The sequence below is a fragment of the Osmerus eperlanus genome, unplaced genomic scaffold, assembly GCF_963692335.1.
Source record: "Osmerus eperlanus unplaced genomic scaffold, fOsmEpe2.1 SCAFFOLD_49, whole genome shotgun sequence".
Taxonomy (NCBI): Eukaryota; Metazoa; Chordata; class Actinopteri; order Osmeriformes; family Osmeridae; genus Osmerus; species Osmerus eperlanus.
In genome coordinates, this window is record NW_026911051.1 from 62154 (window position 1) to 77897 (window position 15744).

The 15744-nt window shown below is 50.2% G+C and overlaps 3 protein-coding genes across 3 annotated transcripts; all 3 read right to left on the reverse strand.

Annotated features, from left to right (window-relative positions):
• Positions 1-197: 197 nt before the first annotated feature.
• LOC134015516 (acidic leucine-rich nuclear phosphoprotein 32 family member D-like) lies at positions 198-4365 on the reverse strand. The gene is made up of 7 exons (XM_062455075.1): positions 4173-4365; positions 2982-3131; positions 2303-2425; positions 1978-2164; positions 1670-1761; positions 1391-1460; positions 198-988 (listed from the first exon to the last, which is right to left on the reverse strand). The coding sequence occupies exons 1-7, from the start codon at positions 4224-4226 to the stop codon at positions 894-896; spliced, it is 771 nt and encodes a 256-aa protein (XP_062311059.1). The 5' UTR covers positions 4227-4365; the 3' UTR covers positions 198-893.
• Positions 4366-6886: 2521 nt separating this feature from the next.
• LOC134015521 (endophilin-A1-like) lies at positions 6887-13566 on the reverse strand. Its single transcript, XM_062455081.1, has 9 exons — positions 13395-13566; positions 11044-11112; positions 10703-10775; positions 9761-9904; positions 9014-9147; positions 8643-8801; positions 7940-8043; positions 7410-7540; positions 6887-7277 (listed from the first exon to the last, which is right to left on the reverse strand). Exons 1-9 carry the CDS (start codon positions 13437-13439, stop codon positions 7081-7083), a joined length of 1056 nt encoding a protein of 351 aa, XP_062311065.1. The 5' UTR covers positions 13440-13566; the 3' UTR covers positions 6887-7080.
• A 220-nt stretch (positions 13567-13786) lies between these two features.
• Positions 13787-15325, reverse strand: LOC134015509 (sialoadhesin-like). Its single transcript, XM_062455044.1, has 5 exons — positions 15295-15325; positions 14899-15159; positions 14571-14816; positions 14322-14441; positions 13787-14203 (listed from the first exon to the last, which is right to left on the reverse strand). Exons 1-5 carry the CDS (start codon positions 15323-15325, stop codon positions 14154-14156), a joined length of 708 nt encoding a protein of 235 aa, XP_062311028.1. The 3' UTR covers positions 13787-14153.
• Between the last annotated feature and the right edge of the window lie 419 nt (positions 15326-15744).

The following is a 15744-nucleotide window of genomic DNA, read 5'->3' on the forward strand; positions in this document are numbered from 1 at the left end:
ATTTCCTTGCTTACAATTTAACCCAATACAACACGTTAATTTGTTGCAAATTAACTTTTATCGGTAGTCCACATGAACGTAACTAGAAATCTGGAGTAGCTCATAAAATCATTTAATAAAACTGGGTAAATTCAACCAGGGAAGGTTCCAGACGGTCAGTCTTGGTGAAGGAGAGACAGAAGAGAGGAAGGCGGGAGCAAAATGTTAAGATTTTATTTACAAAGTCCATTTTTATATGGTTTTTGTTTTTAACTTACGGAAAGTAAAAAAATACAGCCAAGACCAGTCAGTGTAAGTATCAGAGACACACCCACTCAGGCCCCACCCCCTGACCCCCATAAGCCCCACCCTCTACAGGCCCCGCCTCCACAGTCTCCACTCAGCAGATCAACCTATCTGGAGGCAGGGCGGAGCAAACACTCACTCACCTCTACAGAGCTGAGATCTGAGAGGAGGGAGAGAAGGGAGGGAGGAGGGGAGGAGGGAGAGGAGAAGAGAGGAGGGAGAGGAGAAGAAGAGGGAGGAGGAGGAGGTGTCCCTCAGGTGACTCCCCCTCCACACACAGGACACACCCACACAGCCCTGACAACAACGATACAAAATAAACAACTAAACTAAATTCTCTGAAAAAAATAGGATTTTTTTTTCTTCCTTCTTCCATTTTTTTTTTTTTGTTTTAGGTTTTTTCTTAATTTTTCTTAAAAGCTCTGTTGGCAAAAAAAGCCTCCCGTTCCCAGAGTTCATTACAGAGGGGGGTGGCGTCTCCCAGGGCAACACACAGCCAGTCCATGGGGTGGGAGGTCATTATGGGAGGAGCCAGGGCAGGAAAGGGAGGAGCCAGAACAGGATGGAGAAGCCAGCAGGACGGGAGGAGGGGGGTTAGGGGTCATCACTCAATCATCATCATCGTCGTCGTCATCATCATCCTCATCTTCATCTTCAGGGGCCCGCTTCCTCTTCTCTCCCTTGGAGGGGGAGTCTTCCTCATCTGTGGGGTGTGTGGGGGGGGGGAGGGGTGTGTGGGGGGGGGAGGGGTGTGTGGGGGGGGAGGGGTGTGTGTGTGGGGGGGGGGGGGGTGTGGGGGGGGGGAGGGGTGTGTGGGGGGGGGAGGGGTGTGTGGGGGGGGGGGAGGGGTGTGGGGGGGGGGAGGGGTGTGTGTGGGGGGGGAGGGGTGTGTGGGGGGGGAGGAGTGTGTGGGGGGGAGGGGTGTGTGGGGGGGAGGGGTGTGTGGGGGGGGGAGGGGTGTGTGGGGGGGGGAGGGGTGTGTGGGGGGGGGCACAGGGTTAGAGACACACCAGGACAAAGTGTGTGTGTGAGACAGAATGTGTGTGAGAGAACAAACCAGGATAGAAAAAGGGAGTGTGTGCGTGAGAGTGATTGTACTACCCACCATCGTCATCCTCATCCTCGTCTTCATCATCATCATCATCGTCGTCCAGCCCTCCGTTTACCTCTCCTTCCTGGAGAGGAGCAGCAAAATCAAAACCAACTCTACAAACACACCAACTGCACAAGAAAAGCTGGTTAAAGCAGGAGTGTGTACAGCAGTGTGTTACTGGGTCAAATATGACACACACACACAACACGCATGTAATGCTTCAGAGTTTCCAGTAGAGGGAACCAGACTTCAGTCAGAACAGGAAACAAACACTCCAAACTTCCTCCTCACCTCACTGTCATCGTCATCATCCTCCTCCTCTGCCACCACCCCCTCCTCTTCATCATCCTCCTCTTCCTCATCAAAGTCCTCACTCTCTCCCTCTGTGGGCGGGACAGAGAACACACTGTTAAGACACACCTGGTTTAACACACACCCCCTCCCTGCCCTCATCATCCATCCCTCCCTCACACAGCCTTCCTCACCTCCAGGCCATCACACACACACCCACAGCCCTCCTCACCTCCAGGCCATCACACACACACCCACAGCCCTCCTCACCTCCAGGCCATCACACACACACCCACAGCCCTCCTCACCTACTCCCTCCTCATCCTCCAGGCCGTCTCCCTCGCTGTCTGAGTCGGAGGCCTCACAGTCCTCGATGTCGTACCCGTCCAGGTATGTGAGCTGGGGCAACAGCTTGAAGATGCTCTCCCTGTAGTCCCCCAGGTTGGTCACCTCGCAGTTAAACAGGTCCAGGGACTTCAGCAGGTGCAGCTTCTTCTACAGGGGGCAGAGGTCGGGGGTGGTCAGGGGAGCTAGTTAAGCACTAGTATAGTGTGTTACTATAGTTACGGGTTGGTGAATTTATGCTAGTCGAGGGCTAGTGTAGTTATGCTAGTTAAGGCTAGCGTTACCCACCAGGGGCTCCAGTGTGCTGATGTCTTTGAACTTGTTCCCACTGAGGTTGAGGTGAGTCAAGTTGACCAGGCGCTCTGCTAGAACCTCCAGACCCCCCGATATCCTGTTATCACTCAGCTCCAACTGGGAGGAGGAGAGAGAAGAGGGGAGGAGAGAGAGGAGGAGGGGAGGAGAGGAGAGAGAAGAGGGGAGGAGAGGAGAGAGGAGGAGAGAGAGGAGGAGGGGAGAGAGAAGAGGGGAGGAGAGAAGAGGGGAGGAGAGAGAGGAGGAGAGAGAGGAGGAGAGAGAGGAGGAGGGGAGAGAGAGAGAGAGAGGAGGAGGGGAGGAGAGAGAGAAGAGGGGAGGAGAGAGAGGAGGAGGGGAGGAGAGAAGAGGGGAGAGAAGAGGGGAGGAGAGAGAGGAGAGGAGAGAGAAGAGGGGAGGAGAGAAGAGGGGAGGAGAGAGAGGAGGGGAGAGAGAAGAGGGGAGGAGAGAAGAGGGGAGGAGAGAGAGGAGGAGGGGAGAGAGAAGAGGGGAGGAGAGAAGAGACCAGAGTATAATGAGTAAACACACAATCATGAGTTATCCACATCCTGACCCATTACATTGACTCCATTATCTATCACTACAGTAATGTTCATATATCTACACCGGTCACCTAGCAACATCGCTGATGACGTACGCCACCCCTGAGCTCTACCTTGGTGAGTTTCTCTAGTTTGGGGATGTTGGACACGGAGATCAGGCCGACGTTGACCAAGCTGAGAAGCTGCAGGTTCTCAAACTCTTCCGTGATTCCCTCCATCTTCCCCTCGTTCGACCGGCAGTTGTCCAGCACCAGCTCGTGAACCTGTGACAAAAATGATTTTAAAAGTTGACACGCCGGTGTGTTGCTCGCTAAACTGTGACATCACTGCACGGGAATCTGCATACAAACACCACAGTTCAAGTTACACAATCCCCGCTGTTGTCGATAAACTACTAGGGTTTTGTTGTCGGTCGGTTGGAATACTTAGTTTGATCCATCTGTGGGTTTATTTGGAAGGACCGCGCCGGTAAAACCGTCGGCCGGGGGTTGTTTGTAAACTCCGTAAGCACGTGCTAGCTGACGCGTGTTAGCCAAGGCCGCTCTCACAAGTAACTAGTTACGGTTTGTTGTCGCTGTTTATTCCAACAAGTTACACTTCCACATATACCAATCTAGCGACTCATTGACTTTTCATCTCTCTCTCCCTTCCGTTGAATTTATAAGCCACATTTTTCACCGAGTCGGGTGATAGCCAGGCTAGCCATCTTGCCGCTCTAGTAACAGCTATGGCGCCATTGCCAGTCATTTGTGCAATGCTCACGCGAGCTAGCTAGCCCTGCTACGGCTCTCGCTCTCTCACGCCAGAAGTCTATGGCGGGGAGAAGCTGCACGGGCAGCTAGCTAGCTACCTGGACGACAACACACAGTCATCCAGGGTTCTGAATGTTGGACAGAAAGCAATGCTAGTCTGTAAATTACCTCACAACACCACACCACCGTTTACAGCAAATAGTCTGAGACCGGAATACCAGGATGCTACAGGCAAAGCGGGTTTCCTAGCTAGCTACGCTAACCAAGACTAGCTAGCTTCTCAACTCGGTTCACTTCATCCAACAAACTGATCGAATTATGAAGAACATATCAACGAAACAGTCTGACCTAAAAGTTACCAAAAGAGTTGAGCTTAGACACACTTGTAGGCCTATCAGACTTCTTAATGTTAAATTCCAGGTATTAGCTGGGGCCTTTCCAACTGGCTAGCATCGGTGTTCTCTTCGCCTCACATGTGGTCGCCATGACTTTCCTACATTGATTCGCTCTCTAAAGTTTGATGTCGCAGCCTTCCAGCCAAACCATACTCACATCTGACGGTGTCCGGTTCCTCAGTTCTAAATGAATTCTCTTTTTCATGTCCATTTTCGTCTCTTCTCTCGTATCGTGTTGAACTTTCGTCTTCTTGTGGTTCAGCGTCGCTGTTGCGTTGGCGCAGCGGAGAGAGGCTGTGACCGTGTGTGTGTAGCAGAAGGGGCTGGAATCTGGGTCAGCGACCGTGTTTTGTAAAACGGAGGGAAAGGAGGTTGAACCAAAAACGGACAACTGCGCCCCCGCTGGCGGTCGCACTATTCACCGAGTAACATCCGGCCTACGATATAAATCATCATAAATCAAAAAACACATTGATTTAGTTATTTGGTAGACATTTTAATCTGAAGCGACTTAAAAAGTAGCAGTTGGTATCAGTGACAGCGCACGCGGCTGCTGTGCCATCAAACATATAGTGTTTATTTGAATAAGTCACATAGTAGTCGTATTCTCACATCAAGCAGTAAGACATGTCATCTTTTTGTATTTCCAAACACAGGAAACAGGAATACAGCATGTTTAATATTGGTAAACATCCATCCCTCCATCTTGCGTGTAGCACGATACTTTACTATGCCACCATCATTACTCAGTTACATAAATAGATAAATAAATTAATAAATACATAACAACACTGGGAGAGGTTCACACCTGAGCACACAAGTGGGAGGAGTCAGTAAGTGGGCGGGGCCAGGCGGTAACACAGGGAATCAACAGCATCTGTACAACCAATCACCGAGGTCGGAGGTCGCCGAGGCAACTAGTCATATCAGGGTGACGTTGCCATGGCAGCAAAACCCTTGAAATTTCGTGTACACGTCCCCTTGTACTTATTGACCTCCAGGAAAAGTTATTACTATTGTCGTTTTATTGCCAACGTATTGATTTGTCATTGATTATTATTTATTACTGACAGATGGTGCTTCAGATGTCTGGTAACCATCCTGAGCTTGTGTTTCTGATAACCTCTCATCTCAAATCTAGTGTCTTAAAGGTCCCATGACATGCCACGCCTTTGAGAAAATGAAAGCTGAAACGCTCAGTTTTGAAAATCTTCTCCTTATGTCGTCATAAGAGGGAAGGTTACCTCCCCTTTCTCTGTTTTGCCCGCACAGAGAATTTGGCCCACCAATGAGAAAATGAGCTACGACCGTGCGAGTGCAATATTGTTTTTTCCTTGGGAGACATCATGGCTTGCCTCTCTCCTCCTGATAGCATTTAAAGCTACAGACACAGAAACAGCACATCCTGAGGAAAGCTCGTTGTGGGACTGCTCGTAGTGGCTGTAATTCTGCACCAAGGCTGAATTTCGGGAAAGAGACTTCAGATACAGTATTAGGGGACCACTAAGGCCTATATAAAAGCATCCAAAAACAGCATGTCATGGGATCTTTAAGATCTGTGTTTCTGAAAACGTCTCATCTCAAATCTAGTGCCTTAAGATTTGTGTTTCTGATAACTATTGATCTAGTAGATGCACACACACACACATGCACAGTGTTACATTAGCCGAATGTAATATCTGTAAACTTATATTCATATATATATATACTGTATATATATATCAAATACCTTAAAAGTTGCTGATAAAGTTGTTGCGCCACACAGGTGTATCAGTGTTTGACAGTAGAAGGTAGGTCACATGACCACACGATCAATATTATAAACTAGGTCACATGACCACACAATCATAAATATAAACTAGGTCACATGACCACACGATCATATAAACTCCTGTTTCCAACGTTCACAGAGGAGGGCTGTGCTCCCGTACCACAAGCCGTGGGTCAGGAATCGAACCCGGGGTCACAGACCACTGAGCTAAAGGCTGCTGGTCTCAGATAGGGTCCTCCAACCACCTCTTCTACATCTACAATGCCTATAGAATGGACAGGGGTTCAAATCCCCAGGTGGGCACAGCTTGGTAAGACAAGGGTGGATTCTCTGGGGGGTACAGGGTGAGACAAGGGTGGATTCTCTGGGGGGTACAGGGTGAGACAAGGGTGGATTCTCTCTCAGGGTCAGGCCTAATATGTACATGTTAATACATCTTCCCTTTATAGTACACTTCCTCTCTCCTCTACAACAACAACAACAACCGCCATTGGCTGGCTCCAGCATGCAGGACCATGACAGCACTTCCTGGTTTAACCTCAGAGACAGAACATCGGCTTGGACTGATGTTCCACGGCAAACAGATCACAGAGCCTGTTTATACTAGTGCCCTGGTAGACAGACAGGCTGGCTGGCAGATAGACAGGCAGACAGGCAGGCTGGTAGATGGTAGAAAGACAGGCTGGTTGGCAGATATACACAAGACAGATAGACTGGCAGACAGGCTGGCTGGCAGACAGACAGGCAGACAGACAGGCAGATAGACAGGAAAGTGATCTGCTGGTTATAAGATAACAATGTACTTTACACTGATCATGGACCCTGTCTGAAGATACACATATGTAGGCACTCTCTTTCACACACACACACACACACACACACACACACACACACACAGTCAGCACGGTGTCCACATCCTATCGGCTCACGGTATGAGAGCAGCAGTCGGATACACTGACCCACAACCACGGGGCTACGATACATCATCCTCCTCTCATCCCTCTCATCCCTCTCTCCGAATCCTCCTTCCCCTCTCTCCCTCACTCTCTGTCTTCTAATTCTCTCTCTCTCTCTCTCTCTCTCTCTCTCTCTCTCTCTCTCTCTCTCTCTCTCTCTCTCTCTCTCTCTCTCTCTCTCTCTCTCTCTCTCTCTCTCTCTCTCTCTCTCTCTCTCTCTCTCTCTCACCAGTGGGGTTCCTGCAGTCTTTCGTTTGTGAAAAGCATTTTTACACAGAGAAGGGGGTGTGGCTAGACCAGGTAGGGGGGCGTGGCCCCCATGGCAGAGGAGGCAGGGCCTAATGAGGAAGTGGAACCAGGATGTCCACGTAGTTCATGGGGAAGAAACCTGATTGGCCGTGCAGCATGCCCTCGTACCAGTTGTCGTCGATCTGATTGGTCAGGGTGATGATGTTACCCTCTTTGAAGCCCAGCTCTCCCTCGTTCTCCGGCTCAAAGTCATAGAGGGCTCTACAGCAGGGCTGGTCTAGGGGGGCTGGGGGGAGGAGAGGGGAGGGGAAGATGGGGGAGGAGAGGAGAGAGAGAGGTGAGGGAGGGGGAGGAAAAAAAGAACGGTGTAGATCACACCCCCAAACACAAGCCCTTCCCCCTCCACACACACACACACCTGGGGAGCGTCCGGGGGACTTGGCGGAGTGCAGCCCCCCGTTGAGGCTGTCAGTCGGAGGCAGCAGCTCCAGCACCATGCGGGGTTTAGGAGTGAACTCCTTCCTGGGTCTGCTGGACGCCTCCTTGATCCTGCACACACACACCACACACACACCACGCACACCACACACACACACACCACGCACACCACACACACCACACACACACACACCACACACACACACACCACACACACACACACACACACACACCACACACACACACACACACCACACACACACACACACCACACACACACACACCACACACACCACACACCACACACACACACACACACACACACACACACCACACACACACACCACACACACACACACACACACACCACGCACACACACACCACGCACACCACACACACACACACCAGATGCCCCCACACAACAGGAGAGAGAAAGAATAATAGACAAACTGTGTGTGTGCATGGTGCGTGTATGGTGTGTGAGTGTGTGTATGGTGTGTGTGACCGACCTGTCGTCCATCTTGCTGGAGAGCTGCTGCATGATCTGAGCAGCCTGCCTGTGGTACTCCACCTGAGCCTGGACCAGAGCTGCTAACTGGCTCACCTGCTCAATCTACACACACACACACACACACACACACACACACACACACACACACTGTGTAACTCCACCTGAGCCTGGACCAGAGCTGCTAACTGGCTCACCTGCTCAATCTACACACACACACACACACACACACACACACACACACACACACACACACACACACTGTGTAACTCCACCTGAGCCTGGACCAGAGCTGCTAACTGGCTCACCTGCTCAATCTACACACACACACACACACACACACACTGTGTAACTCCACCTGAGCCTGGACCAGAGCTGCTAACTGGCTCACCTGCTCAATCTACACACACACACACACACACACACACTGTGTAACTCCACCTGAGCCTGGACCAGAGCTGCTAACTGGCTCACCTGCTCAATCTACACACACACACACACACACACACACACACACACACTGTGTAACTCCACCTGAGCCTGGACCAGAGCTGCTAACTGGCTCACCTGCTCAATCTACACACATATACACACACATGTATATATACACGTGTACACACACATGCATACACACACATGCAAGAAAAAAGGTGCTATGCCACACACACACACCGACACACACACACACACCCCAAGCTTCTTACGTCGCTCTCCAGCAGGTTGAACATGCCCTGCTCAGCGATCTCCTTGGACTCGTCAAACTTCTCCAGCGCCTGCTTGATCTCCTCGTCCAGCACCTTGCCCTGACGCTTCCTCTTGTAGTCAAAGTCCAGACGACGACCCTCCATCTTTTTCAAGTGGTGCTGGACACACACACACCATACACCCACGCACACAACATACACCCACGCACACACCATACACCCACACACACACCAGACACACACACGTACACATCAGTTAGAACCAGGTCATACATGTCCTTTATTCTCCTTGGTTCTCTGTATGGTTCTATAATCCCTATGGTTCTCTAGATTCTACAGGTTCTAGACAGGGCAGAACGTTCCGGACCTACCTGGATCTCCTTGAGGTCCTTGTCATGGAGGTTCTGGAGCGGGTCGATGAAGTTCTGCTTCACCTCCATATCCAGAGCGTCCTTCACCTCCCCCAGCTCCCTCATGGACTCCCCCACGTCCAGCAGGGCCATGCCTGGGGGGGCAGACAGAGTCAGAGGGAGAGAGGGACAGAAAGCAGGAAGAGAGAGAGAGAGATAGAGACAGATAGACAGAGAGAGAGATAGATAGACAGAGAGAGAGACAGAGATAGAGACAGATAGACAGAGAGAGAGACAGATAGAGAGAGAGATAGATAGAGACAGAGAGACATAGAGAGAGAGAAAGATAGAAAGAGAGAAAGAGACAGACAGAGAGAGAGACAGAGATAGAGAGAAAGAGACAGATAGAGAGAGAGACATAGATAGACAGATAGACAGAGAGAGAGACAGATAGAGAGAGAGATAGATAGAGACAGAGAGACATAGAGAGAGAGACAGATAGAAAGAGAGAAAGAGACAGACAGAGAGAGAGACAGAGATAGAGAGAAAGAGACAGATAGAGAGAGAGACATAGATAGACAGATAGACAGAGAGAGAGACAGAGAGAGAGACAGAGAGAGAGAGAGAGAGAGAGACAGAGAGAGAGACAGAGAGAGAGAGAGAGAGAGAGAGAGAGAGAGAGACAGAGATAGAGAGAGAGACATAGATAGACAGATAGACAGAGAGAGAGAGAGAGAGAGAGCCAGCTCCCGGGCAGGGCCAGCGTACCGAAGCAGGCCTCGTCCCCCAGCTCTCGTCCGTAGCGCTGCATGGCCTCCCCCAGCAGGCTCTCAGCCTGGGGGTACCCCGGGCCCTTCTCCTGCCCCCGCATCTTAGACATGGTGCTGATCATGCTCAGCCTGGCCCTGGAGGCTGAACACACACACACACACACACAGAGACACACACACACACACACACACAGAGAGACACACACACACACACACAGAGACACACACACACAGAGACACACACACACAGAGACACACACACACAGAGACACACACACACAGAGACACACACACACAGAGACACACACACACACAGAGACACACAGAGACACACACACACACACACAGAGACACACAGAGACACACACACACAGAGACACACACACACACACACAGAGACACACACACACACACACACAGAGACACACACACACACACAGACACACACACACACAGAGACACACACACACAGAGACACACACACACACACACAGAGACACACACACACACACAGAGACACACACACACACACACACACAGACACACACACACACACACAGACACACACACACAGAGACACACACACACACACACAGAGACACACGCACAGAGACACACACACACACACACACACACAGAGACACACACACAGAGACACACACACACACACAGAGAGACACACACACACAGAGACACACACACAGAGACACACACACACACACAGAGACACACACACACACACACACACAGAGACACACACACAGAGACACACACACACAGAGACACACACCCAGGTAGATACAAACGCAGGTAGACACATACAGTAAACTTTTATAGAGTCTGGTACTGAATGAGGTGTGTGTGTGTATGTGTATGTGTGCGTGAGTGTGTCTGTGTATGTATGTGTGTGTGTATGTGTGAATGTGTGTGCGTGTCTCACCTGGGTTAGGCTGCAGGTATTCTGTGGTCTTGGTCATGATGTCCAACACTGCCCTGCTGGTGGTGTCCACCTTCTACACACACACACACACAAACACAAACACACACATGCACACACACACACACACGCACACACACACACACACACACCTCAGTCAGTACCAGACTCTATTAAACTCTACTATGTGTGTGCTGTGCTTTATTACTAAACATATCTGGACTCTACTAAGTTCTGAGGGTGAAGTGTGTGTGTATGTGTGTGTATGTGTGTGTATGTGTGTGTATGGTGTATATGTGTGTGTATGTGTGTGTGTGTGTATGTGTGTGTATGTGTGTGTGTACCTTCTCCATTTCCTTGAAGTCATCATCGAGTTTGGTTCCTTCTGCTCCTCCCACCTTCTCACTGACTTTCTGAATACACACACAGACACACACACACAGACAAACAGTTTGTGAGTTATAATTACAATCAGCTGGGATTTAAGATGTTTCCTGAGTGTGTGTGTGCATGCATGTGTGTGTGCATGTATGTGTGTCTGTTCATGCATTTTTGTCTGTGTATACTGTATATTACGTGTAACAATGTGTGTGCACATGTATAAGTAAAGTATATACTGTGTGTGTGTAGTGCAGATGCAGGGGGTTTGCCATATCTGAAGATGTCAGTTCCAGGTCTGTCAGATAGGTGACACCACTCAACACCTGAATAATACATGTTCAAAAGAGGAGGAGAGGAGGAGGAAGAGAGGAGGAGGAAGAGGAGGAGAGGAGGAGGAAGAGAGGAGGAGGAAGAGAGGAGGAGGAGGAGGAGGAGGAGAGGAGGAGGAAGAGAGGAGGAGGAGGAGGAGGAGGAGGAGGAGGAGGAGGAGGAGAGGAGGAGGAGGAGGAAGAGAGGAGGAAGAGGAGGAGGAAGAGCAGGAGGAAGAGAGGAGGAGGAGGAGGAGGAGAGGAGGAGGAAGAGAGGAGGAGGAAGAGAGGAGGAGGAGGAGGAGGAGGAGAGGAGGAGGAAGAGAGGAGGAGGAAGAGAGGAGATCCTCTCCTACATAAACTGGTCCTCAACCGACTAACCCCGCCCCTTCCTTTAGAGGGGGGGTTGTCATGGCAACTCCACACGTGCACAGTCACCATAACGAAGGTGAAGATAGGCCGAATGTTGATGCACACACACACACACAGTTTAGCTCTGGTTGCTTGCTCAATAATTGATTGTCCTTGAGGACAACACACGTGACAAAGATCTCTGTGTGTGTGTGTACGCGTGTGAGTGTGTATTTGAGTATATATGTGTGTGTGTTATTTGTGTACGTGAGGGTGGCATGTGTGTGTGTGTGTGCATATGTGTGTGTGAGGGTAGTATGTGTGTATAAGTTTTGTGTGTGTATGTATATTTGTGTGTATGTATGTTTCTTCATTTTTAAACCATGGTGATCCACCAGATCTCAATGCCTGGATCAGTCAGAACATGTTTAATTAATTTATCGCCTCCCTCCCTCCCTCCCCCTTCCTCTAACAGGGTGCAGTGCACTGGGGTCTTGAGTCATTCTGGCACCAGGGCTGTTACTATAGATGGCATCACTGGCCACTTTTGTGTGTGTGATCTCTCTCCATCTCTTCTCCCCCTCTCCTCTCCCTCCATGTCTTCTCCCCCTCTCCTCTCCCTCCATCTCTTCTCCCCCTCTCCTCTCCCTCCATCTCTTCTCCCCCTCTCCTCTCCCTCCATCTCTTCTCCCCCTCTCCTCTCCTCTCCCTCCATCTCTTCTCCCCCTCTCCTCTCCTCTCCTCTCCCTCCACCTCATCTCAATCTCTCCTGTTGCTCCCTCGCTTCATCTCTATAACTCGTTCTGATCCTCGAGTCTCCACGTCACGCCACGCGCAAGGTTCCTGGTTGGAGCGCGTCTGTTGTTGTTGATTCATATTTCTATTTTCGGGTTCCCGTTACTGTCTCGTTGCCTAGCTGCCTACAATGCTGTGATAACGGCGTGTAACCCTTTGCTGTTCTATACCGTCACAACGTCGATGGACGCTAATATCGGCCAATCCAGAGAGGTTCTACAATAGGCTATTCACGGGCGCCCACCATCATCGAATCAAAATCGATTCCTCTCAGAAACGTCAACCTTTATGTTTGAGATCGAGGTCCCCCTCTTCGGTTATTATTTAACGGTTTGTTCCGAGGTGTAACACCGCGAGGGTGAGGGATTCCCCGCTGACTGTTTAGGCTACGTTTCGTCTCGGACGGCGGAGGGTCGAGCACTCTCCTCCTCGCTCACAGTCCGACAGCCCAGCCCCGTCTCCCGGTCAAAACCAGAGAACGAGCCTCACAATAGAGCAGGGGTACCTAACCGGAACACAACAGAAATCTCCTAGACGTCTCTCTCTCTATAGTAACGGAAAACGGAGAGGCCGTTTGATAAACACGCAGCCTATTGGACAACCCTAGAGACCCTTATCGATCAGAACTGGAATCATAAAAAACAGGAAAGACAATAGTCGACAGTCATTTTTGGTTGTGGCGATTAAACGTAGGCTGAACCGAAAGACTGATGCGTTTTCTCTCTCGTAGTCGGCTGGAATTTTAAGGAAGAGACAGCAAGAAATAAGCACCGCTCGACTCACACATACCATCGCCAACAAGCCCTACTGACTGTATCGATATCGCCATCAAGACTGCCCCTGCAGCTACACGGTCTTACCTGTGTAGCTTTGTGAAACTGCTTTTTCAGCCCCGCGACAGACATCGCTCCGGTTGGACCCAACCGCACACTCTAGTAATCCTCGTCTCCGTTTCCTTTCAATTGAAAATGTCGTAAGTGACAGTTTAATAACGGCAGTCTGGCTGCTGTTGTGATGAACGCTGGAGTCGGATGGAGAGGCGGACTGGCAACACTGGAGCGTGGCCACGTCCGTGACGTAGCCCTGCCGCGCGCCACAAACACTCCACCAGTACGCGAAACACTGTTCAGCTGCCGCTACTGACCGCGCGACGCAAGAAGCGGTCAGCAAAGGGCTTTGGCTGTACTGTGACATTACCTGTCTGTGGTGGCTGGCTGGCAGGCAGCCATAGTGTTGTTGAGGGGGCATCACCATGACGAACATCAGCCAACCACAGTTTCCTTCCTCTCAGCACCCCCAGGCGTTCTTCTTCTCTGGTAAAACCACAACTCAGCTCTGGCAGTTAGTAGGTTTGTTACTGGGCTCAACGTCCCTCTCTGACTTGCCTTATGAGAAACACCCTGTGTTACCCTGACTACAGGGTCAGGGAGCTTCCTGTTGTTCCAGTTTGATAGAAACACACATGCAAACTGAGTGTTTTGATTTAAACTTTTTTATGACTAGGAAACACATAAACACCACCACAAACACTTACACACACTTTAACAAAAGTATAATAAATGAAATAAAAAGAACTAGAATGACCATCTAAAGCCAAGACAGTTCAAATACTGAACTGTTCACTCTATGACATCATCACAGTTCCTCTTCTCTTCACCAAAAGTCCCACCTGCAGAGAGAGGAGAGTTACACACACACACACCTGAACACACACCTGGACACACACCTGGACACACACCTGGACACACACCTGGACACACTCTCCTGGACATTATTTGTGTTCTCACCTCTGGACCTGCAGCACATCTCCAGCAGCAGGACAGTGACCACCAGGTAGGGACAGGTCACCAGGATACTACACAGCAGTCTGGGCAGAGACAGCAGGGGGGCTGGAGGTGGAGGTGAAGCTGGAGTAGGAGGTGGAGATAGAGATCGACTAGGAGGTGGTGCTGGAGATAAAGATGGAGATAAAGATGGAGATAAAAATGGAGATGGAGGTGAGGACACACCTACACCTTTACTACTTTAGTTCTCACCTCTCACAGCCAGCCAGCTCTCTGGAGATCCTCCCAGCTCAGAGTTGTTGCACCTGTACAACCCTGCATCAGATGTAGACACAGCAGGGATGGTCATCTCTTCTGCAGCCTCAGTCCTGACCAGAGATCCATCCTTGTAGAAGGCAGCTGTGAGGTCAGAGGGAGGTGTCTGGTATCTACAGCGTAGAGTCACAGCTTGTCCCTGGTTCACAGGGAGGACAGGACTCTCCAGGATCACAGCTCCATCTACAACAGAGGAGACATATTCAAATGATCTTTCCAGAATCCTATGAAACAACAGTGATTTATTCAGACTATGGGAACGTACCACGTACTGTGATGTTGGCATGGCTGTGTTCCCCTGATTCAGACTCACACCAGTACACTCCACTGTCCCCTGTGTACAGGTCTTTCAGTTTGCAGGAAGAACCCACTAAAGACCCCCAGCCTGCTCCACACGCTAAAGACCCTCCGTCTGTGGTGTTCCTCCTCACCCTCCCTCCAGCAGAGCTCCCCTGATCCTCACAGCTCAGGGAGACAGTCTCTAACTTGAAGAACTGAGATCTGCTGGGACTGACCCTCAGAGAGACTGCAGGAGAGAGAGAAGGGGAGAGAGGAAGAGGCCAGTCTTTTGAAATACACAGGAACTCACCACAGTCTCACCAATAGAGTGAAACCGGTGGAGAAGAAGTATACTGCAGACCAAAACACAATGTCTACTAACCTGCTGTTTGTGCAGCCTCAGAAGGGATCATTAATACTGCTGAGAGAGAGAGAGAGAGAGAGAGGAGGGGGGAGAGAGGGAGAGAGAGAGAGAGAGAGAGGAGGGGGGGGAGAGGGAGAGAGAGAGAGGGGGGAGAGAGGGAGAGAGGGGGAGAGAGATACAGACACGTTCTTATGCTCTCTCTCTCTCCTCTCTCTCACACAGACACATACACACACACGCTCAGTGGTAGAAGGGATCTGCATTTCGTTGTACTGTACTTGTGTTGTTCAATAACAATAAAGTTGAATCTAATCTACTCAAAATCCAGATAAAAACTTCTGCAAAATTAATAAATTACATTACATTGCACACACATACACACCCACACAATCATACACACACACACGTACAGCAGGCCTACTCACAGAGCATCAATAAGAGTGGTGTGAACTCCATCCTGTCTGGATG